The sequence below is a fragment of the Bradysia coprophila genome, unplaced genomic scaffold, assembly GCF_014529535.1.
Source record: "Bradysia coprophila strain Holo2 unplaced genomic scaffold, BU_Bcop_v1 contig_561, whole genome shotgun sequence".
Lineage (NCBI taxonomy): Eukaryota > Metazoa > Arthropoda > Insecta > Diptera > Sciaridae > Bradysia > Bradysia coprophila.
Window position 1 is genome coordinate 91,243 of NW_023503807.1, and position 22,559 is coordinate 113,801.

At 39.0% G+C, this 22,559-nt stretch overlaps 3 protein-coding genes across 5 annotated transcripts; 2 read left to right on the forward strand and 1 right to left on the reverse strand.

Annotated features, from left to right (window-relative positions):
- The first annotated feature begins 271 nt into the window (after positions 1–271).
- Positions 272–7,145, forward strand: LOC119083145 (serine/arginine repetitive matrix protein 1). Of its 3 annotated transcripts, none has more exons than XM_037192786.1 (9): positions 272–393; positions 1,642–1,850; positions 1,947–2,416; positions 2,476–2,567; positions 3,310–3,514; positions 3,585–3,800; positions 4,930–5,340; positions 5,425–5,552; positions 7,067–7,145. In XM_037192786.1, the coding sequence occupies exons 2-9, from the start codon at positions 1,748–1,750 to the stop codon at positions 7,089–7,091; spliced, it is 1,650 nt and encodes a 549-aa protein (XP_037048681.1). In that variant the 5' UTR covers positions 272–393; positions 1,642–1,747; the 3' UTR covers positions 7,092–7,145. The 3 variants fall into 3 exon arrangements, with proteins under 3 accessions (XP_037048681.1, XP_037048683.1, XP_037048682.1); XM_037192788.1 differs by lacking the exon at positions 7,067–7,145 and adding an exon at positions 5,636–6,284; XM_037192787.1 differs by lacking the exon at positions 272–393 and adding an exon at positions 1,144–1,453.
- A 3,088-nt stretch (positions 7,146–10,233) lies between these two features.
- LOC119083144 (RNA polymerase II degradation factor 1) lies at positions 10,234–14,097 on the forward strand. The gene is made up of 6 exons (XM_037192785.1): positions 10,234–10,462; positions 11,078–11,370; positions 11,433–11,663; positions 11,724–13,485; positions 13,550–13,957; positions 14,014–14,097. The coding sequence occupies exons 1-6, from the start codon at positions 10,379–10,381 to the stop codon at positions 14,092–14,094; spliced, it is 2,859 nt and encodes a 952-aa protein (XP_037048680.1). The 5' UTR covers positions 10,234–10,378; the 3' UTR covers positions 14,095–14,097.
- A 1,539-nt stretch (positions 14,098–15,636) lies between these two features.
- Positions 15,637–20,871, reverse strand: LOC119083143. The gene is made up of 8 exons (XM_037192784.1): positions 20,155–20,871; positions 19,920–20,092; positions 18,825–19,849; positions 18,586–18,768; positions 18,251–18,516; positions 16,558–17,528; positions 16,373–16,487; positions 15,637–16,304 (listed from the first exon to the last, which is right to left on the reverse strand). Exons 2-8 carry the CDS (start codon positions 20,088–20,090, stop codon positions 15,922–15,924), a joined length of 3,114 nt encoding a protein of 1,037 aa, XP_037048679.1. The 5' UTR covers positions 20,091–20,092; positions 20,155–20,871; the 3' UTR covers positions 15,637–15,921.
- Positions 20,872–22,559: the final 1,688 nt, after the last annotated feature.

The following is a 22,559-nucleotide window of genomic DNA, read 5'->3' on the forward strand; positions in this document are numbered from 1 at the left end:
TTTGATGCGAATGATCAATTGTGGTGATATAGACCAAATGGTAGAAACTGTACGCGTCTCAAAAAATTTTCTTCGTTCTTTTTTTGGGGGTTAGACTGCGTCAAGTCCGCTATCACTCCGTACATGATAAACAAATACTACATGTTGTGTTCGGAGCTACAAAGATTTAAATCTAACCCAGGATTTTTCTCTGTAACATCGGTAACACCCTGTATGTGTACATGTGTATCATACCATTGATACCATGATCGTTTTTGTGCTGCGTTACCGTCTTTCCTTTTGTAAATGGGGCAATACTTACTAATGTCACATTAATGGTATATCTCAAAAACGTTCTCTATCGTCGTGAATTAAAAAGAAAATACTTGCGGAATATTAATTCTAAATTGCTAGGTATATAATTCGCTGTAACTTTTCAATTAACAAACTTTTTCATTTACTTAAAAATTTGCGATGGTGTTTTTGTTGTTGAATGAAATTGTGTATACGGAAATGATGCGCGATTTTTTCGTGAATTCTTGGTTCCAAAAAATGGCTACGTGCATATCGGACTATTTGATTTGCTAAATAAAAGATGGTTGCCGGGAAAAACAATTAACTTGAATTTTATTGTTTTTTTTTTTTTCAATCGAATAACACAAAATCAGTGAAATCACATTAACTGACGAGGAGATGATTTGAAGAAAAATTTGAACATGAAAAAAAATTGTGAATAGATACAATACATTAGCATCTTCAGTGGATACACATTTGTTGCATGAAAAATATTTTCAATTTTTTTTTTGTCTATAACTGTACAACAGCTTGCGTAGTGTGGCATTTTTTTTTTGTTAAAACCTAGTCGATGTTTTATATAGAAGTAATTGCTTTGTGAATAAATTGCTGCATTTTTTCTCAAAACTATGGGAGTCGTTTCAAAACAATTGATGCGAGATATGCCCGAAAAGTCGATTATCGATCATCGATTGGTAAATGCGCCGTGCGGTAAATCAATAAAAAGTATTTATTCCGTAATCGTGTTTGTCGGGACCTGCTTTAAAATGTATAAAAATGAATATTATTCACAATCAATGAATTTTATACCAAGATGCCGAAGAGTTTTTATAACAGAAAGCGTTGTTGCCGAAAACCTAACATTCATAAAATTAAAAAACGATTCCTATAAAAGTGACAAATTTCGGACGAAATAAGAAATCGTCAAAAAAAATTGGTAGATTCTATGAAAACTTTTTATAGGAAGTGTCACTCACAATCGTGTTCGTCGTCGGGATGCATTTCAAACGAGTCGAAATGATTTGTGCCGAAAAAATGTTATCGTCGGTCGATTTGTATTGAAAATGTCGTGCGCGATAATTCCGTCATCATGACCGATATGACTGACGATGATTGATGAATCAGTAAACATGCCTGTCGGGGTTTACTGAATTTGCGCCGGGAATATCGGTTTTAAACGGTAAAGCACAAGACATTTTTCCGAGCTGTTCATTCAAAACAGATACAATTTCGTATCATCCTACTGTCAGAGTGTTTTTGGACAAAGATCCGTCCTTATGATTTTAACTAAAAAAGAAAAAAAATTCAATTGAAGTTGCTTAGACAGGAAATTATGTTTTTAAAATGTTTTGTATTTTTGGTTTTCAGAAAATATCGAAAACTTTCAGAACTATCGTTTTACCGCTTGCGGTACGAATTGTGCACTCGATCTATTTGACCTTAGCACATTTACCAAACAAGAACGGATTACGCTATGTCATTGTCTAACCGTAGACGTGATTTGAGTCCCTCGCGTGGCGGTGTCGGTTCAAGTAAACTGCGTATGGATCGGCAACCAGTCGTTGCTCGCATTACAGGTAGACAACTATATAAGATCTTCGAAAGAATTTTTTATTCAAACCTTATGTGAGTTTGTATGCTGATATCGGTTACGCCGTTTCTGTGTTTTATAGATCCAAGTCTACCGATTGGTAAGCGCAAAGAGATTGACAACGTAATGAAAAAAGCTCGGGCTGGCTCGACCAATGAATATTGGGACAAAAAGTTGCTCGAAGCCGAAGAAAAAGATCCGAACCGATGGAGACATTCCGGTTACAAGAAAATGTACATAGAAGATGAAAGCAGTTCGGATAGTGCAAACGAAGCGTTTCGATACAATCGGAATAGAACCAGTCGTAGCCGGAGTCGGTCTCGCAATCGTAAAATTTCTCCAACATCTCCCATGCGCAGACAAGAGGTGAGACGACAGTCACCGATACAGCGTAGACGCTCACCGCGTTCACCAGATCAGCGTAGACCTCGTTCACCAGACAGGCGGCCGCGCACACCACCATCGCCAACAATGTTGAAACGACGTTCACCACCCATGAAACAAAGAGCCATCGTACCTAGATCAAAACGACCGCCGTCACCTCCGCCAAAGGTAAAATGTTGAATTTCGCTTTATTTTCGAGTCGCAATTGACGATGATGTTTCGTTTAGGGGGCTCGTACTCCATCGAACAGTTCGGTAAGCAGTTGCTCCGATGATTCTTGCTCAGTTTGTTCACCGAAACCGAGACATGGACGATCAAGGTAAAACCGGATTGCATTTTATTTGGTATAATCTGAATCTTATGAGAAGCGGAGAAGATTGGAATGATGTTCGATTTTTTAACAGTTTGGTGAAAGAAAATTAAAATTGTCCGTAAACAGTCTGTTCCCTGATGAGTTTCTCACGCTCATGCAATTTTCGATTTTCCTTTGTCTTCATTTGTTTTTTAGATTGAGCGAATTCAGTTAGGAATAACCGAAAATTTCATTCCAAAAAGGTAAGAAGTGGTTGACTACTTCTTGTGACGGCTGTCGTATTTTTGAAGGGCGTAACGAAAATAACATAGAAAAGAAACACTATCAAACAGTTCTAATAGAATCAGCAATTTGTAAGGTGTAACTTTACAGGCTGCATTTACTTGATCTGGCATATGTGACAAGAAATAGTTTTTGATTTAGATTTGATTTAGTGGGTTTTAATAAAAATATTAGCGGGTCGATTGCATCCATGGGTGAGAGTGCTGATATACAAAATCAGTATTTCATTAATGAACAGCCACAGCGATTTTTCATATTATTGGCTGGCCTAAAATGGAGTCAGGGAAACCTAAAGAAGAACGTTCATTACGGTGACCATATATCAAAAATGGTATTGAAAGTTCGACCAAAAATGTAAGGAACTGAATTAAAGACATGGAAAAAAAAATCTAGTCGCTATTACTTTGTGGTTAATATTTTAGTATAAATTATGAATTTCTAATTTAAATTGACTCACATTTTTCAGATCTCTTTCTCCTACCAACGCGCGTCATGGGCCTCGTTCACCGCCTCCGAAAACAGCTCGCGCTCCGACTGCCATTGCATCCATTAACTCAAAACGGGTAATGCCATCCAATCACGCACTGCCCACTTCGTCGCGAGCACCACATTCGCGTGGTGTTGAAGATAAACAGAAACTTCCTCCGATAAAACATCGCATTGAGGAGAAGGTAACCATCTAAATTTTGTAGCCGTTCGCATATTGACGATTTTTTTTCTCCCTTTTATTGATGCTTCTAGACAATCTATCCGACCGAAAAAGCTTTACGAACGGAACGGAACGTAGCGTCGCGTCACATGATCGAATCGCATGCCGAAATGTCAGCAAAACATAAATTGTCGCGTTCTGGTCGATCTCGTTTGGATGTACCGGAAGATCCGCGTTTAAAAGTTCGTCCGCCGGAACCAATGGAACCACTGTCAAAGAAATCGAAAGAGAAATCATCGTCTGATAAGGTAACTCTGGTTTGGATTGGCGATCGATGTGCATGGAAATAATGTTTTCTTCCCGGTAACCAAGTCAAAACTTCCCGGTATCCGAAAATTTTGACAAAAATTTCTCGGTGGGTCGCAATTAACTTCCCGGTGGCGCGAATAATATTTCTCAAGCCCTTTCTAGTCTTTTTGTGCAGATTTAGGTCTAACATTAGTTCTTACAATTCTAAAACCTTTTCGTGACTTTCTTTTGTATGAATTTTCACTCATCAATTTGTAGAAAAGAATGTTTGTAAAGATGCTGACTGCACGAGTCCATCCTTTGATAAAACAGATATAAACTCATTGGAAAATTATCTTAAGGTCTAATCGGACAGATATGTTGGTCATAACAATCTTTCCGAAATTCTTCCTTAATTTCCTAAATAAAGAAAAGAAATTCGCGAGCGGAGCGAGCGAAATTTTTTGAAGATTGACTTTTGATGATGCAAAAATGGTACCATTCTTTGAAACTGTACAAACTCAAAATTCTAAATGAAACTTTAATTTGAGCAAAAGAGCCGCAGGCGAAGTTTTTAAATTCTTAGGTCTATGCACCCTATTAGGAACTGTTTCACCAGAAGTAGTAACTCATCAAAAGTTTAGTTCGTTGAATAGAATTATTCATCGGGATCGGGATAGTGACGAAAACTTCTTGATAAACTCTTCCCGCTGATAAAAATCTCCCGAGGAGTACTTCCCGCTGATAGAGACTTAACACTCCCGTTGGAAGAAGCTTCTCGACAAGTTCTTCGAGCTGATAAAATTTCCCGGTGAGTTCTTCCTAGTGACAGCTATTTTCCGGTTAGTTCTGAATTCTTCCCGCTGATAGATATTTCCCAGTGAGTACTTCCCGCTGATACATAGTTCCCGGTGTGAGTTTTTCCCGGTGATAGCTGTTTCCGATTTCCCGGTGACAGCTATTTCCCGGTTAGTTATGAATTCTTCCTGCTGATAGATATTTCCCGGTGTGGTCTAATTTTTACAGTAAAAAGAAGAAAATCCCCTACGACTTCCCGGTATCTAGGATACCAGGATACCGCATTATTTCCATGCACGCGATCGATGAATGAGCAAGTTAACGGCTTCCGCATTTTTCTTCTTTTATTAGTTAAGAGCGAAAGTTAAGATTGAAGGTGAGAAGCGTAAGAAAAACGAATCATCTGAATCGGATTCCGACAGCAGTGAAAACTCACTACCGACACTAACTGCCACCACTCGATTAACGTTATCGGAAAGGTTCGGCAAAATGGCTCAATGGAAATGGAGTGTCGATCGTAGCAATCTAGAGAACATGAACATGCGCATCACAAAGGATTCAAGCGGTGGTGCCCTTAAAGTTATGATCGAAGAAGGACAACAATCGCCGCCGAGGCGATACAGCTATTCCCCAGCGCCAGTTGGCCATTTCCCGGAAGAATTGGCTACGACAGCTCCCACTGGTTTGATGTCCTGGGATGACGTCCGCGTTCGCTACGAATACTACAAAAGTCGTGGATATTTACGCGATCTGGATTTAAAGGTGACTTCGTTACTCCTGTTGTATTGTGATGCAATTGGTATAGATGAGATTGTACTCATCGTGTGTGTGATTTTTATGTTGCAGGACTATGTCAAATGGGAAGAATGGTGGTATCGTTATCAGGAATGGTTGAAGCAGGAGCGGTATTACGAATTCTACGAAAGACAGCAAATGCACAGACGCCGACGGAAGAAGATTCCCATATCACAAAGGTTGAATTGAACTGCTTCCCGTTTAATGTTTTTAATTTCTGATTTTTCGTCTGTAATTTATTTTCTTTGTCGTTGTCTTTCAGTTACTATTATTATTGATTGTCATCATTTGAGAGGTTTATGCGGGAGGAGTAGAGTCGGTTTTCACGTGAATATTCAGTCACTTTCAACGGTTCATTTTCACATGAAAATTCTACGAATTTAAACGACTGAACAATTTTAACAAAAACGTGACATTCAATGATTTGACAAACTTTTGTACACAACATTCTATGTATCATCATTTCCATTTGTGAAGCTCGTTAAAAAAGAAAAAAAAATGGATTGATTGCGGAATATCATATGTTTTTCGAAGTGTGTGTTTCAGATGACCGTTCGTAATTGTTAAAATGCCATAAAACCTGAAGAGCGCTTCGTCACAAAATTTTAAATGACCAAATGGTGGTGTGCTACAGAAACGAAATAACTCCTTTTATAATCAGACACTAAGCCAGAGACATTAACTAATTGGAGGCGCTAAGAAGAAGTCTCTTCACTGAAGCGACGAGTCGAAAATATTTTTCGTTTCCCTTCACTTTGCTACCAATGCAAATGACTTTCCGTTCGACTCAACCGATGTATCAATACATCTTTTTTGTTGTTCGATTCCATAGAGTTGCACTCGAGAGGTGGTATGGTGGCGCTGATGCTAATCGGCACCTAAAAATTACATGGACACCCAGACATGTTTAACTCTATGTTCGATTCGCTCGGATGTTAGTCCCTTCCATAATTTTTTTTTTTTTCATCTATGCGTCTGGAAACAATTATCGAGGGAAAGACCTACACTAACGAAAACAAAATTTTATACTCATATTAAAACTCTTAGACAAACGGTACCTCTAAGTAGAGATGTGCGGGCCGCCCGAAAATGTCGGACCGCCCGGGTTTTTATCCGGCCCGACCGGGCCTGGGCCGGGCGGGCTTCAAATCTGTCGGGCCGAGCTTGGACCAGACCTAAAAAGCCAAATTTTTGGCCCGATTTTCAAAGTTTCGCACACTTTTTTATATGAAATTTGCTTTCGGGCCGCCCGAAAATGTCGGCCCGTCCGAGTTTTTATCCGGCCCGATCGGGCTTGGGCCGGACGGGCTATAAATACGTCGGGCCAGTTCGGGCCGGGCTTTAAAAATGAATTTCGGACCGGGCTTCGGGCCGGACGGGCTTCAAAAAAACATCGGCCCGCACACCTCTACCTCTAAGTTAAAACTTATTAAAAATGTCCCATTAACTTTACTCCTAATTTCTAGTTAATTTCTTCTAAGTTAACTAGACACAAGCGAAGCATTTTACATTGACTTTGACTAAGATTAAGCTAGCTATAGGCAATAAACTAATGAAGACGTCGCTCTAAACCGCTTAAAGAAATTTCAAATGGTGACTTTAATTCAGACAAAACAATATTTATCAGAAATAAAATTTGACGATCGACAGAAAGATTTTATTTTAATTTTTTTTATGTTAAAATTTATTATAGGAAAAATTTTACTTTAGTTTCCTAACCGTGACTTCATAAAGTCAATTTTGCAACATTATCTGAAATAAAGATACAAAAAATCCACATTCGTCGTTTAAATTTAACCGAAAGTGCTTGAAGAACTGCATGGAGAGGACAACGATTTTATACAATTGTTTATACAACTTGACGATGTTTTACTGTCCTAAGTAGAGAAATGTAGTTCAATTTTCATTTAACAATTGTGGCCCACAATTTGTGGGAATAGTTCTCGTCACTGCCGAAAAAATCATTAATGACACTGCAAGCAAGTCGGTTTTTTGAGCTCCAAATTAAAAAAATAATAATAAAATGAAAGCAAAATAAAATGATTGAGTCCGGTTTTTGACAATTGAATTTCATTTGTCAAAAACCAGACTCGATCATTTTATTTTGCTTCCACCTTAATTAGTTAACAAATTGAAGTTTTCGATTTGACCATGAAAAGATTGTTCTTATGAATTTACATAAAACTGACTCGCCGACGTCGTTAATCAGTGACAGTACTGGGAAATATTGGAAATATTGCTCAAATCCACACTCTATGCGTGGAGGTTCTGAAAGAACAAGTTAAGACACCTCTGAGTTGATCACGAAGGCGGAGACACGACACCAATATTTCTCTGTGGCGCCGTCTACGTTTGTAGAAAATTTATATGACGACTTCACCTTACAAAAAATTAAAAAAAATATTTTATTCAAGTTGAATTTTCACACAATTTGTAATGAGTGCGTGTAAAAAAGTTGGGAAACAGGAAACTTAGGTCGAAGCACAGCTCTGCTACTAGCACGAACATAAAAAATATTTGGAGGCTGATGAAATCGCAGTAGCCACTGCGTTTCTGTTATACAGATAGATGACTTATTTTCGTTGTATGAGTTAAAACATACAATACAAACAATCCTAAGCGGTAACTCGAATTACTAAAGCCTTCAAAGACACTTGTAGCAGTGCTGTGGTCGAAGTGATTTTTTTAAGAAAAATATGTCCTTTTGAACCAAATGAATTATAATTCTAACAAATTCTAACTGGTTATCGCATTACTTTACAACGAGTAAGCTTCAACATCTGGAATATGTTAGCCTTTGATCACTTTCGTTCACTTTTTATTAAAAAAAAGCAAACCGATTACAGCTGTCAATTCATCTCTCCAGACCATCTAGACTTTTTACTTTTTTACTTATAGACTGTTATGATCAGAGCGAGAGAACCAAAGACTAGTTAATTATAACTTGAGCAGTCTTTTTTTTCGCTTATCTTAAAATAAAAAATGTCTAGGGGTACTTGTCGCAATATTGCTTTCTCTTTCAACATATTACGTTGAGAGCGAGAGGACCGAACACTAGTCTATTATAAGTTGTCTTATTGTCCTGAAATTTCGACGACATGAGTATCGGTGACATCTGAAGAAACGGTGACTTACTGAAAAAACAACGAGAAGAATTGGTGACTTCCTGAAGAAACGACGAGAAGAACCGGCCACTATAGTCGCCGTTTCTTCTCGTCGTTTCTTCAGGAAGTTATCGTTTCTTTCGGTAGTCACCATTTCTATAGGATGTCGCCGTTTCTTTAGGAAGTCACCGTTTCTTCTCACCGTTTCATCAGAAAATCTGAAGAGTCGTCATTACATGTCACCATTTTTTCAGAAAGTCACCGTTTCTTCGAAACCGTCGACTTCCTGAAGAAACGACGAGAAGAAACAACGACTTTCAGAAGCAACGCATCTCACCGTTCAATCTCTGATTGCAAGCAACTAAAACAAATAAAATAAAAAGCTTTGTATTTTATTTCAAATGAATAAAATCTACGTACAGTGGCTTATTCTTGATTTGAGATGAAATTTCGATTTCAAGAAATTCTTCAGTTGACAATCTTAACTCAAGATTACTAATTCAGCTGACATTGAGATCCCAAATCAACTCTAATTTTCGTCTCGCCGTAAAGGCGTTTTGTTGGTTCCTATGGAATTCATCTTTTTACGAAATGTAACGTAAAGGAGTTTAGTTCATCACTACAGAATTCATCTTTTTACAACATGAAAACCAATTTTCATTGCAGGAGTTAATTTTTTTTCTCTCGCATCGTGTCATAAATAGTCTGTGTCATTTTTTATATATACACGCTCTGAATTTTGAAAACCGACACATTTTCTGTTTTGTGCTTTACTGCCTTTTTCTTAATTTTACAAACATTTTTATATGGAGAAATCAAAAAACTCAAGTACAACACAGAAACATATCGCTCGGTGTCTTAAAACACTTTTATGTGACTAATTATGACACGATGCGAGAGAAAAAAAATTAACTCCTAAGTTACCGACACCGTTCCGGCGCCCGGCTCGCATTGCGGCCCTCCGCTTCGCTCCGGGGCAATGGGCCGGATCGCTCGGCGTGTTAAAACGCTGTTTATGTACAGTGAAAATTCGTAAAGGGATTACTTCCTTATGGTTGGTATTCAATACAGAAAGATTATTACAGCAAGACTATTCAACAACCAAAAAGTTACTGCCAAAAAGATACCGCCAAATCGCTTATTATCGACTTTCTGTATAGAGACGATAGAATTTCTACTTCATACATAGAGACGATATAATTTGGTTTTTGGCCTTATGAAGAAACGTTGACTTCCCGAAGAAACGATGAGAAGAAATGGTGAGTTACTGAAAAAACAATTAGAACCTTCCGTCGCCGTTTCTTCAGGAACTTGTTATTTCTTATGAATTCAACGTTTCTTCTCGTTGTTTCTTCAGGAAGTCATCGTTTTCACAGAAAGTCAGCGCTTTTTACATAAAACGGCGACATCCTGAAGAAACTGTGACTTTCTGAAGAAACGACGAGAAGAAACGGCGAGTTCCTGAAGAAACGGTGACTTCCTGAAGAAACAGCGACTTCCTGAAGAAACGGCGACTACTCGCCGTTTCTTCAGGAAGTCGCCGATACTCATGTCGTCGAAATTTCAGGACAATAGTTGTCTTGGGGTACTTGCCAAAATATTTCTTTCTCTATCACGATACGTCAAAAATATATGGAAAAATGATAGACATGACAACTCGTGGTCTTTGCTCATATGGCTCAATGGCTCATATTCATTTTTCATAGAAAAGTCAGTATCTGGTTTGTTTTGTCTGACAACACTGCAAACTGCAGCAAACTTCACTCTTTTATCTGACCTGTCATCTTTTAACTGCACGCAAAGAAAATTTTTCACGAAACAAGGTTCTATTTTACAATTGAAATCAATTTTATTGCAATCAAATCCGGCATTTATATTCAATTGGAAAACATCAACGAACTATGACAGATACTCCTGCTGTAAAAGTCGAGTCCGAATCAGAAGCACTATCTGATATACCGGATTCCAGTAGCGCTGTGTTTGAGGTATTTTTTTTGCATTTCCTTCAAACAGAAAAAAAGGAATGAACTTTCGGGTAGATTCGGTTGATTACAAATTCCAAATTTAAAATATGTGCTCTGACTCAACAATGAAAACAAATTGAATTTCATTTGGAATTTTCGAAATAGAAAAGAAATAATAATTTGCGTAAGCAAAAGAGAGCTCCATATCTCAATTTCATTCGGCGAGAGCGCCCATTTTCTTTTCTTTTTAAACGCCAATATCATTCGTCATTTTAATGAATTTAATGTCAAAACAAAAATTTACTTTCCGAAGAAAAATCAACTCCAAGTATTATTTTTAATGAAACACCGCTCGAAAGGTATCTCCAAATATTATCGAGAACTGATTGGATGTGAGGTTTACGTTTTGGATTAAGTGTCAGCAAAATTATGGTTTGTAGATCAGAGTTACGTTCGCCGTTTTCACACATTAAGCGTAAATGTTCCCATTAAAAAAAAACCGTAGCAAATCTGAGACTTTTTCATTCCTTTTAGTTTTTTAGTGGTTTGTTGACCTCTACGTAAGCCATTAACCGAAAGAACAATAAAAAAATTAACTGTAAATTCAGTGTGGTAACATTTACGTCTTTTGTCCAGTCTCCAGACGCTTTGAAAACAGCGACCAGTTCGTCTCACCACGACTCCGAATACGATACAGCCAGCGACACTCCTTCATCGGATTTGGATGAGGATGAAGACTTTGAGGACGACGACGTGGATGACAATGGTGAAGACGGTAGTGTTGTCCTGGAATTAGATCATCAAAGAGCTGACGGTGAAGACGATGGAGAAAAAAAGAAAGTTGATGATGATGAGGATCGATCTAACCCTCAATATATACCGAAACGAGGTGTATTTTACGAACACGATGATCGTACAGCTGAGGAACCGTAAGGCGATTCAATGAAATTGTCGAGCTGTTTTTAATTTCAACTTTATTTCTGTATTTTAGTGAAGCTGAGCGAAAGGCCGACGAGGAAGGTAAAGAAGAAAAAAGTGACTCTCCTACACCTGTTGTTAAAAAGCCTGTCAAGAAGTCAGCCGCCGCTGATCGTTGGTCACATGACAAATACAATGAAACTGAACAAGCACCAAAATCTCGTGCAGAACTGGTGCATTCCTATGGGTATGACATTCGCAACGAGGACGGACCACCTCGATCAAGACGAAGAAGACGTTATGGGTAATATTTCTGCTGATCAATGCGATAAGTTTTCCAACTAAATTTCATCATCACTTCTAGTCGCGGTCCGAATAAATACACACGCAACTGGGAGGACGAGAAAGCGTATGCTAAATTGACATCTCAACAGGAGAAACAGCAGCGCAATCCACAGGACGAATTCCCCGAACTCGGAAGTTCTCGGAAATCAAAGGCCAGTGCTAGAGATGAAAAAGAAAATAAAAATGATGAGAATCGTCGATCGAACAGATCGCCGAATCAACGTTCACATCAAATCCATCAGGATAGTGGCCACCGTTCACACAGTGATCGCTACGATCGTTCGTACAACAATGACTTTGATGGAAATCGTCCACATGACAGTCAACAGAGCTACGAAATGAGCCGTTCACATAGTGATGGAAATCGTTCGCAAAACGACCGGTTCGATGGGAACCGAGGTAAGTTTTTCGACAATAACAGGCATGAAGGGAATCGACAACAAAACGACCACTATGACAATAATCGTTCAAACAGTCGCTATGATGGCAACAGTCGATATTCAAATGATCAAAATGAGAGGAATCAAAGCGACCGCTATGATGGTAAACGGTCAAGTGATAGATTCGATGGAAGTCGGATTGACCGATACGATCAACGCATGGACCGCAGTGGTGATAAAGGCAATTGGGATAGAAGAGGCGGCAAAACGAACGACAATCGAGGTGGAGCATATCGGGAATTCACACCGAAGAATCAGAATCGCAACCATCACCCAAACAATGCACCACAAAGTCAATCTGGTGGTAAAGGTTTTAATCAGCGACAAAACCAATCTGCCGAATATGAATCGGAAATGCCTGTCGAATCGCTCAGTTTCACTAACTCGAAGCTGTCCGCTGCTGTACCACAGTCAATGAACGATAGATATTCCTCCAATGCAGACTATGCACAAATGGACGGATCTCGGCAACGCAATGTTAGCGAAACCGATCGCCCTGAGCGTCCGATAACTGGGCGTCAGCTGGGATCGTCGTCAAGGAATTCAAATCAAATTCAACAGTCATCATTACCCATAGTCAACTCAATTCATGCTCAACAGCCATCGATGAACATTCAGCAACAGATATCGTCGCAATCACAACCACCACAACACTTGCCACAGCAGCAACAACCAAACACTAATTTGATGGGTACTGAATCTCGATCTGCAAAACGTTATTCGACACTACGTCAACGTACCACTGAAGCCGTACAAAATTTGTCAATTCCACAGCATCTCCATGAGCAGCAAATGCTTTTGCAGGATGCTGCACTAATGTTGCAAATGCAGCAAAACCAAGAACAAATTCAAATCCAACCAAATCTTGCCCATCAGCCACCATCGACAAATTATGCAGCCCAGCAAATGCCACTGCAAATTCAAAATGAATATGCAGCACTAGGACCCAAGTCACAACCAACTGGAACCGCTCAACCGAATCAACAGCCACTTATTCAAACAGCCACTCAAAATCAGTCTACAGGTCAAACGGCGCAGTATCCGTCACCGTACTTCGCATCGAATGAATTTTCTGGACAGGCTTCAACGCCAATCCAGCCTACTGCTCAGTCGACGCAGCTACTGAGCTCACAACAATATCCGGCACAATATGCGCAGCAACCAACTGCTCCGTCCCCATACGGTCAGCCTCCGCCACAAACGCCGTACATTCAGCCGGCAGTGAATCAACAACAACAACTTTTGAACTATGTCCCTTCGATTCCACCCGCTCAGCAACCATTTTCAACGGTCCAATCATTTTCAACCTATCCAACCGTTCCCAACTATAATTCGGTACCGGTAAGTTAACATTTAAATTGTCCAAAAACATGAAATACTAAAATGAACACCGAATCGTTACCAGAGTGGCATTACACAGAGTGGCATTACATACTATCCACCACAAACTCAACCTCGTCCAATCTTGTCTCAACGACGTCCCACCAATGCGATCCCAATCTTAGCTCCATCCGAACGATTTGCCGGTAAGGCTCGCAATCGTCAGAATAACAATCAGTTCGAGGAAGACGACAAATCGGCATTAAATCCACCAATTAGTCCGGAAAATATCGACCATATCTTGGATAACATGTTCACGCAGCGAAGCACACAGCGTCCACCGTTTCAGCCACCCTCACAAAAATCACCATCACCCGAGTCGAATGCTAAGGTCGGTGACAATCAACAAAACGAATCGGTCCAGAACGTAACAACCGCATCAACATTCGATGGAGGAAACAAGCAGTTGGAATTTGTTGATGCAGCAATCGGTGTAAGTTGAACGATGTAAAATCAAAATTAATTCTGAATTTCTACTTTCCCTCGCAGAAAATGTCAATTGATGAAATCTCGAAATTAGACAGTGCAACAGCTCCGAATGAAACTGTAGCAGATTCAACAGCAAGTTGAATTCAAAAATCAGTTTATCGTGATTTTCTTTCGATGTGGTCGAGGCGCCCTGGACGCAAGACTGCAAATTGAAATTATTTAAAATTTACATTTCGTTGTTGAATTATTATTATTTTTTGAAGAGAAATATAGAATTGGAAAAAACGAAACTATGAATTTCAACAGCAGATCAGCAGCTGGAAGAGATGAGGGCGGCTTGAATCATCGCGTGAGTTGTAACACACATTTTGGAAAGATAAAATTGGAGGAAATTGGAATCGTTCAACCTTAATCGATCTAGGTATTGAATCAGTGAGCTGGCCCATAAGTTAATTTTATGTACATCAGTATGCTCAAAGTGGTGCGTCAATAGAGGTGAGTGGGCATACCTAATTTTTATGCCCGCCCTGCCCAAAGCCCAATAATTTAAAAAAAGCATGCCCACGGCGCAGCCCATGCCCAAGAATCTTTAAAAGCATGCCCATGCCCAAGGCCCACATAGGAAATTTTCGCAAAAAATGTGAAAATTGTCAATCTGAGGCGAAACCGACGTTGACAGCACAGTTGGAAACACGATTTTATGTGCGATAGCCGTTTTAAAATTCCTTGAATGAATATTACATCGTACGGAAAGTCTAGACTGCACTTAAGACTTAAGTTTGTGGGATCACACATTTTTGAAAAGTGCCCATGCTGCGCCCTATGCCCACGAAATTGTAAAGTGCCCATGCCCCGTGGGCATGCCCATGGGCGTGGGCAGCCCACTTTTATGGGCAGCCCACTCACCTCTACGCGTCAATGGATTTTCATATAGTGTATATTTTCGCACTAGTGCGTAAATTGACGTTTGTAAAAAATGAGGATCCCACTGATGTGCATAAAATCTTGTTGCTAACACGTTAGTAAATAGGGGCTTTGCGCATACAATGTGTTGCCGAACTCAACTTCGGCTCGTATCTATTGTGCAAAACATCCTGTCGAAAATATTATGAAGAGTTTGGCGAGTGATTTCACTCTAAGAAAATAGCAAATCAAGTATGCAATTGAATTGAAAACAATCATGATAACCGTGATTCGGGGTATAAATACAGTACAGAATAGAGAGAGAATAAACACAACTACTGAACGGGCAACATGCCCTAAGTAACGAGTTTTTCTCAAGTAGGTGTACTGGCACATGCGTGTTGGGGAGAATATCCCTCCAGTACAAGTAGAAACAGTAGAACCATCGATGCAGCTGCCGACCGACAAATTTCAGAAGAATTAAAATTCTCAACACATCCTGTGTACTAACTAGTTACCTCAAACGACTGTGTGGTTCCACAATCTAGTCCTATAAATGTTTATGTACGTCGATCAAATGTAACACGAAGGGATAAATCAGCTGCAATAGAATTCACGAAATACGAAATACATTACATTAAGACACGTATGCTAACAAGTGGAATGTGGAATGAATGGCGTGCATCAAATCGAAAATATTGGATCTCATTAATTCAAGGTCTGTATCACAATATTGTATTCGGTGCGTTAAATCAATTTCAATTCAATGATCGATTCTAGTTAAAAAAATGATTTTATTTACACAATAAAAATATTAAATTTAGCAAAAATAAATTTACATACAAAAAACCAGTCTATTAAGCTCCCAACAATTTTAATGTTGTAATCGAAAACACTGTGTTCCCCAACTCTGTTCAATAAGTTAAATTAAAATAATAAAGAAAAATGAAATTCCAACAATAATGTCGTTGAGAGCAAATTAAAAACAAAAAATTCTGAAACGCTCTATGGCCATTCTGCCTGACACAATGTCGATGGCTGCGACATATCCCTCTCCCAAAATAATTATAACTTAGTTTCATGCCTAACCATTGCACCTTTTCCGTTTCCATACGCACGCAATCGATGGCGATTATTTGCATTCAACCCGCTGCCACCACCCACTGGGACACCATTCAATGGTTTTCCGATCACATTACTGCCAGCATTAATGTAGTTTGTCGATGCGGCAGCAATGTGATGCAATGACGATTGCTGGTGTGAAAGTGGAGACGACGAACTGTTGTTGTTGTTGTTATTTGATTTCAACGCTGTTGATGTGGGCGACGAATGTTGAAAATTATTTTTTCGTACATTCGATGACCGTCTTTGTGAATTGTTGGACGTACGATTCGATGATTGGTTCGATTGACGTTCCGATTCATTGTCGTCACCGCTATCAACATCACCTGGTAATAACGAATTGGATTAGTGTTTCGAAATTGAATTTTTAGATAATGTTCGGTCAGTGTTTTACCGTCACTACTGTTGGTGCTGGTTATGAAATGTTCATTTTTGATTATTTTTCTGGCCTTGTTACGTCTATAATATTTATATTCCCGAGGCAGTGTGTATGACCGCGGTAGGGACATCTAAAATAGAAAATTGTTTCATTGATGTCGCCGATTCCAGTAATAAAATCGTTTCTCAAAACATTCTCACCTGACTATCAATATCGGACGGCATTCTGCCACTCAAATCTCCATCCAAAACACTTTCATCGCGGTCGTCTAGATTTTCATCGCCACTACTTAGTCTATGCTGATCGTTGCTTTTAAATCTGGACTGTTCTCTACAGGCCCATTCATAATAGATTCGGGAATTGTCTAAGTAATGTGGTGCCAATAGAATTTCTGGTGTTTTAGCACGTTGCATTTGTCGTTGAATTATTCTCTGCGGCGCAAATTTGGCGCACATTGATGGTGCTGTTGGGGTCTGTTGACGGCTGTCCAATTTACTTTTAGGTGGGGGTATCACACTGTAGGGAAACGGCAAATTTTCAACACCGGAATGTTCCATACTGCTATACGTTCCCGATATTTGACGAGGGTGATTAATATCTAAATAAAGCCCAGCATGATGGTCAAACAACACTCCTCGGCTAGGACTTTTTTGAGTATTTCTGGGACTCATCGATGTAGATCGATTGTTTGCACCATCAGCATAGACATTGGAAAAATTCATTCGATAAGTTTCGGCAAATGGATTCCGTGGTAAGTTGTGATGGATTTTCGATCGTGGCAGCACTGATGGACGTGTTAGCGAGTTACTTTCAGTTGCAGACATCTGTGAGGAAATGGGTGACATGTTACGCGCTGTACTTTCCATTGTAGCAAAATTTTCTTTGGTTAGAGCTGGTATATTGATTCCATTTAACCCAAAACTATTGTACAGAGGGTCATAATTGGCGTATTTGTTGAGTTTGTTCACTTCGTCTAAGTTTGGTGACAGAACATTCAAGTCGTTGAAGACTTTATTTGCCGATCCGATGTCTGGACTGGGTCCTCTCCATTCAATTGGTTCGACATTGATGTGCTTTTTAGTGCGTGGTATGGGTTGTCGTAATAGAGATTCTCGGCCATCATCACCAGATTCAACTAAATTCGATGCAAAGCTCGGCCCGACAAGCTTTCCTGAAATAGTACATTGAATGACAAGGGGCGAAAGTAAAAAAATTCAACCGTGTGCGAGAGTTGGAGCCCGCGCCGAAGGCAAGGGCTCTAATCGCACAGGTTGAATTTTTTTACTTTTGCCCCGAGTCGTTCATACTATTTTTTTTGATACCAACATTGAAAATTGATACGTATCGCAAACATCGCAACAAAATGTTGAAATAAAAAGGCATTTAGCCAGAAAATGCGGGGGTCCAGGGGGCGGCAGCCCCCTGGTATATGAAAAATTCAATAATTTAGCCATCACAACAATAACACACACAAAAATTAAGATATAACTAACAAATCATTCAGTAACAATAAGTATCAACTTTGTATGCTAATTTCAATAAGAACACTGGCGCACAGTGTTTTACAATTTTGATCAAAGTATTCTGCATAATATGAGCGGATTTTGTTGACAACTCGACTCATTTCTCTCATTTTCTGTGACGTCAGTCACTTTCGCTGTTCGTTCAGTTGCGTTCGCTCTTCGTTAAGTACTTTCTCCCCGTGGGATGCATTTTTTTACTTTCGCCCCTCATATGCGGGGCGAAAGTATCATTTTTCAATGTTGGTATCAAAAAAAGTGATATGGAAATGTTGACGCAAAAATGAACACAATTTTCTGATTTGCAAACATGTAACACCTCTACATTAAAGATTTTAAATTTGAAAACACTTGCCACGATTCACCAATTTACCTTGCTTGATTTCTTCTTCAATTATCTTTAATTCGGCCAATTGTTTTTGCTTTTTCTCCTGTAACTTCTGATGAATATTCACTCTTGACCCAGCGCTTCCTTCATTTTCACTAGAGCCGCCAGTTTGAGATCTGGGCAATGGTCTACGCCAAAATGGTATTGACAAAAGTCCGCTCGATTGATCAGTAGTGTTTTGGAGAGATGACAATAACGTCGGTGGTGGAATGAATGTCGTCGGTTTCTTTTTTTTTCGTTTAGCAGCACAGCTACAAACAGAATTAGTAAAGTTTATTCCGACAGGCAGAGGTTAGTTTAAAACCAACAAATTGCCTTACTTTCCAACTGGACTCGTGAATCGGCAATTGAATACTCCTGGTATGGCATGTGGTGAATATTTCAACCCGTCATTCAGCTGATTTTCATTTGAGATAAATACTTGATGATTGCCATCGCCCTTTGAAATGATTTCACCAGGTCGTCCACCAGCTAAATATCCCAGTCGTCTAACATGAAAATATCTGGAGAAACAAACGTGAATTATGGAAAAACGGAAATTTATAAGAGCCAATTTTACCGATAATACAGCACCATAAATGCCATCCCAGCAGCAAATGTAAAGAACACCAACATCGGAACCATGTACCAATTGTCGGGCTTAACACTCCAAATGCCCACCAACCACAAGAAAACTAGCAACGAGTTCTCCAAAAACATGACCACGTAAAATGTAACCATTTTTTGACGATGCTTAACTTCTTGCAAATTTATATACGCAAACACATACACAAACGCAATCAATCCGACTAGAGTAGCCTTTCTGAATCGCGATATTCGTTCGCCGTGAAAAACATTTTTTGGCGATATTAACCACAGAAACATTGACACCCAATGCAGGACAATGACGAGAAAAATCCAAGAACCATATAGCGACGCATACATTGTCAACGACGCGACTCGTGAAATAACTGTGCCAAGACGCCACATAAATTGAAAAATCACTCCCAGCCATGTGAGAACTAGTCGATGAACATTTTGCAATCGGACGTTTTTATTAAAACTTGCCAGCGCCCAACAAATGCTGAACAACGACAACAGAACGGATATCACAATCAATTCTTTGAATATATTAATTTGATCCTCTTGCGCCTTTGACGGTTGAATGGGCACAATTGCCGATGTTATTTGACCGCCCAGTGATTTTAACTTTATCTCCGGTGTGCTTAGCACATAGTCTTCGTTGTGCATAGTCACGTACACATGAAGTTGAAGTAGAAGCATTGGGGCTGCTTCGCAAAACGCATGCACTATCCGTAGCATACATAAGTCACGAACTTCGTGCTTAACGTGGCGCAAATCGACTGGTACAAATAATTTAGCATAACGCCATAGCACACCCAACATACCGCAATGTAGGGCTATAACACATATTTTTCCAAATTTCACTGTTTTCACCGGTAGTTGTTCAATCATTTGTTGGTGATTTTGATGGTGCTGTTCGTGCTGTTGGTTCTGTTGCTGTTTTTTGTCAATGCTGTTCGTTGCCGATGAGCTCGTTGAATCTGTCCGTGATTTATTGAGGTACCATCGAAGAGACACAATCTACGATTAAATGATAAATTAAATTGACAGTGTCACATAAGTTGTGATGTTCCAAAAACGCCAATCAGACCTGGGATATAATGAGTGAAAATGTGATTGAGAAAATCACCACAACCGAATATGTTGTTCGTCCGCGTTCCAGCAAGGCATAGCAAAAAACTACATCAAAAACAACGTCACAAAAATATCCTGCTAGTGAAATTATATTGAACAGCACATCGCACAGTGGCAAGAATTCCATTTCTGTAAAGGGTTGAAATTAGGAAATAGTCGGACAAATCAAATCAAATCAAATTGATACGAACCTTACAACAAAACAAAGGTTTGTTCCGTATTGGTCATTGAACTCTTTTGTTATTGAGCTTTATGTTTCGCATTTTCCATTGAATATTCATTTAAAAGAAATCGGCTCATTTGTCGGTAGTAAATGTGTGATAAAAATATCGATCAACCGCAATTAAACGCAGAAAAAATCGACGACAAAACCAATATTTTTACATGAAATAGTTGGTGGGTACGGATAAAAAAATCATTTAACAGTAGGTAACACACCAGAGCTCTTGGAATGCGGTCCTCTGTGGATGTTAACACTCACAGATGCGTTTATGTGTATTGGTTGAAACTGTGAACGGATCAATTTACCAGCTAATTTAATAATATCATCTACACCTTTTCCGTAAATCTTCACAATTTTCTTTCCATTTACACAAATCTCAACTAGTTCAGCTTTGAATCATTTACAACTTTCTTAAATTAAATTAAGAAAATTCGAAAAGGTTTACACCATCCACTGACACTCTTGATCTTTTAACCGAAATCTCACTTAGTCTGACAAATTCCTTTGTGTGCAAAGAGAATTGACGATTGGTATTCCAACATAAAGTTAAAAGGTAAGAGGAGCAACACCAGATATATGTTGGTTATTATACACGACAGTGTCCCACATACTTGTGTACATATTATACGTGAAACGAAACAACAAAGTGTTTTTGTTGGTGTAGTTGAAGAGGTATTTTATACACTATTACGAGCCAAGAGACTTGTTGTATGAGGTGAATTAGTTATTATTGACATCAGCATCAGACCCAACCGGAAAAGATCAAAATTTGAATCAGGTCCGGTATGATACTAATCTAAAAAAAGGCACCTGTTGTGTACGGTTTATTTTAGGCACTTTCGCTTATGTTATCCACAACAGATACGTAAATACCTATATCGTTAGATGGCTTTGCCAGGTCCCTTGCCTGACAATTTTTGCAATGTAATTTTGATCAGCTTATTCCAAAACAAGGGTATACTTCAGCAGATGATCGGCTGTCAAAGAGTAAACATCTCTGCCAAAGACATACTTTAGTCGGTGTTGAGCTGTCAAAGAGTAAAAATCTCTGCCAAAACAAGAACATACCTTTGTCGATGATTGTCTGTCACATAGTAAACATATCTGCCGAAACAAGGGTATACTTCAGTCGATGATTGGCTGTCAAAGAGTAAACATCTATGCCAAAACAAGGTTTTACTTCAGTCGAATTCACATGCTATTTAACCGTCCCAAGCCCGTGAAAACGCAGAGGGGTAGAGTAGGGTATTAGTAGGCCAAAACAGTAAAAAACCGTACAGCCCTAGCCTCACATGCCAAGGAGAAGAACCACAAATTTGATTTTGGTATGGACAACGTCAAAGTTTTAAAACGTGAAAGGAACAAAACTAGGCTACGTATCCAAGAGGTCAATGAAATCATAATGGCAGGTGAATCCGTGTGTAATTTCAAATCAGATAGTCTAACCATCCGCCCAGTGTATGGACAATTGCTGAAACAATTCAAAACAAAAAATGTGAAGAAAACGAACCAGAACAAGAACCGTCGACGCACACATCTCGCAAATGGTTTCGGCAATTCATCACAACGATCCAACACAGTAGATATGTCAGTCTTACGTTGACAAAATAGTTTTTCTGGTTTTTTGATCGATCTTTAGGTCGTTTTTAAGACAGTCTATCAAGGTGAAAAAAGTGAATTTTGATTCAATTAATTAAAATTAGATTTTCCTATTTCCAAGCTGCATGCTTTACCGTGCTTTTTTCTTTTTTTCCCTGAATTTATATTCAATCAAAAATGACAAAAAAGTTTTTGTTTTTGTTTACATTTTAGCCCTGATGATGGGAATTGTATTCCCGAAATATCGGCTCAATAAAACTGCGAAGAAGAAATAAAACATCATAGTTTCATTTACCAAGCAATACAACGTTAAGAATATTTGGTTTAGAAACAGCAATACAACGAGAAAAATCATATCGTATTAGTAGGGTTTAGTTAATTATGAATAAGGTAGCGATAAATAGGATATCACGTTAGGGAAATTGACACTCCGTATTACAGCTAATTTGCAAAGAAATTCGATTCTAATGTGAATTCTCTACTGGTATGATATGTGTCCTTACTTGATCCATTTGCATAGCACACAAATGTGTAGCGAATGTGTCTTGTTTTACCACTCATTGCCGCCGGTAAACGTTGTAGTATATAGTTCGCATTAGTTTTGAATTTCTTTCGTATTAGTGAACATTCAATAGGTGATTAATTGACCTAACTCATTGCAAAGCAAACTCTCCTTAAAATCGCCAAATTTCGGACCTAACTCCTCGCCTATTCCTACGGGAAGAAAAGAAAGCACAGGCAGGGCCTTGTAGGCAGTTCCCAAGTGCGCTCAAC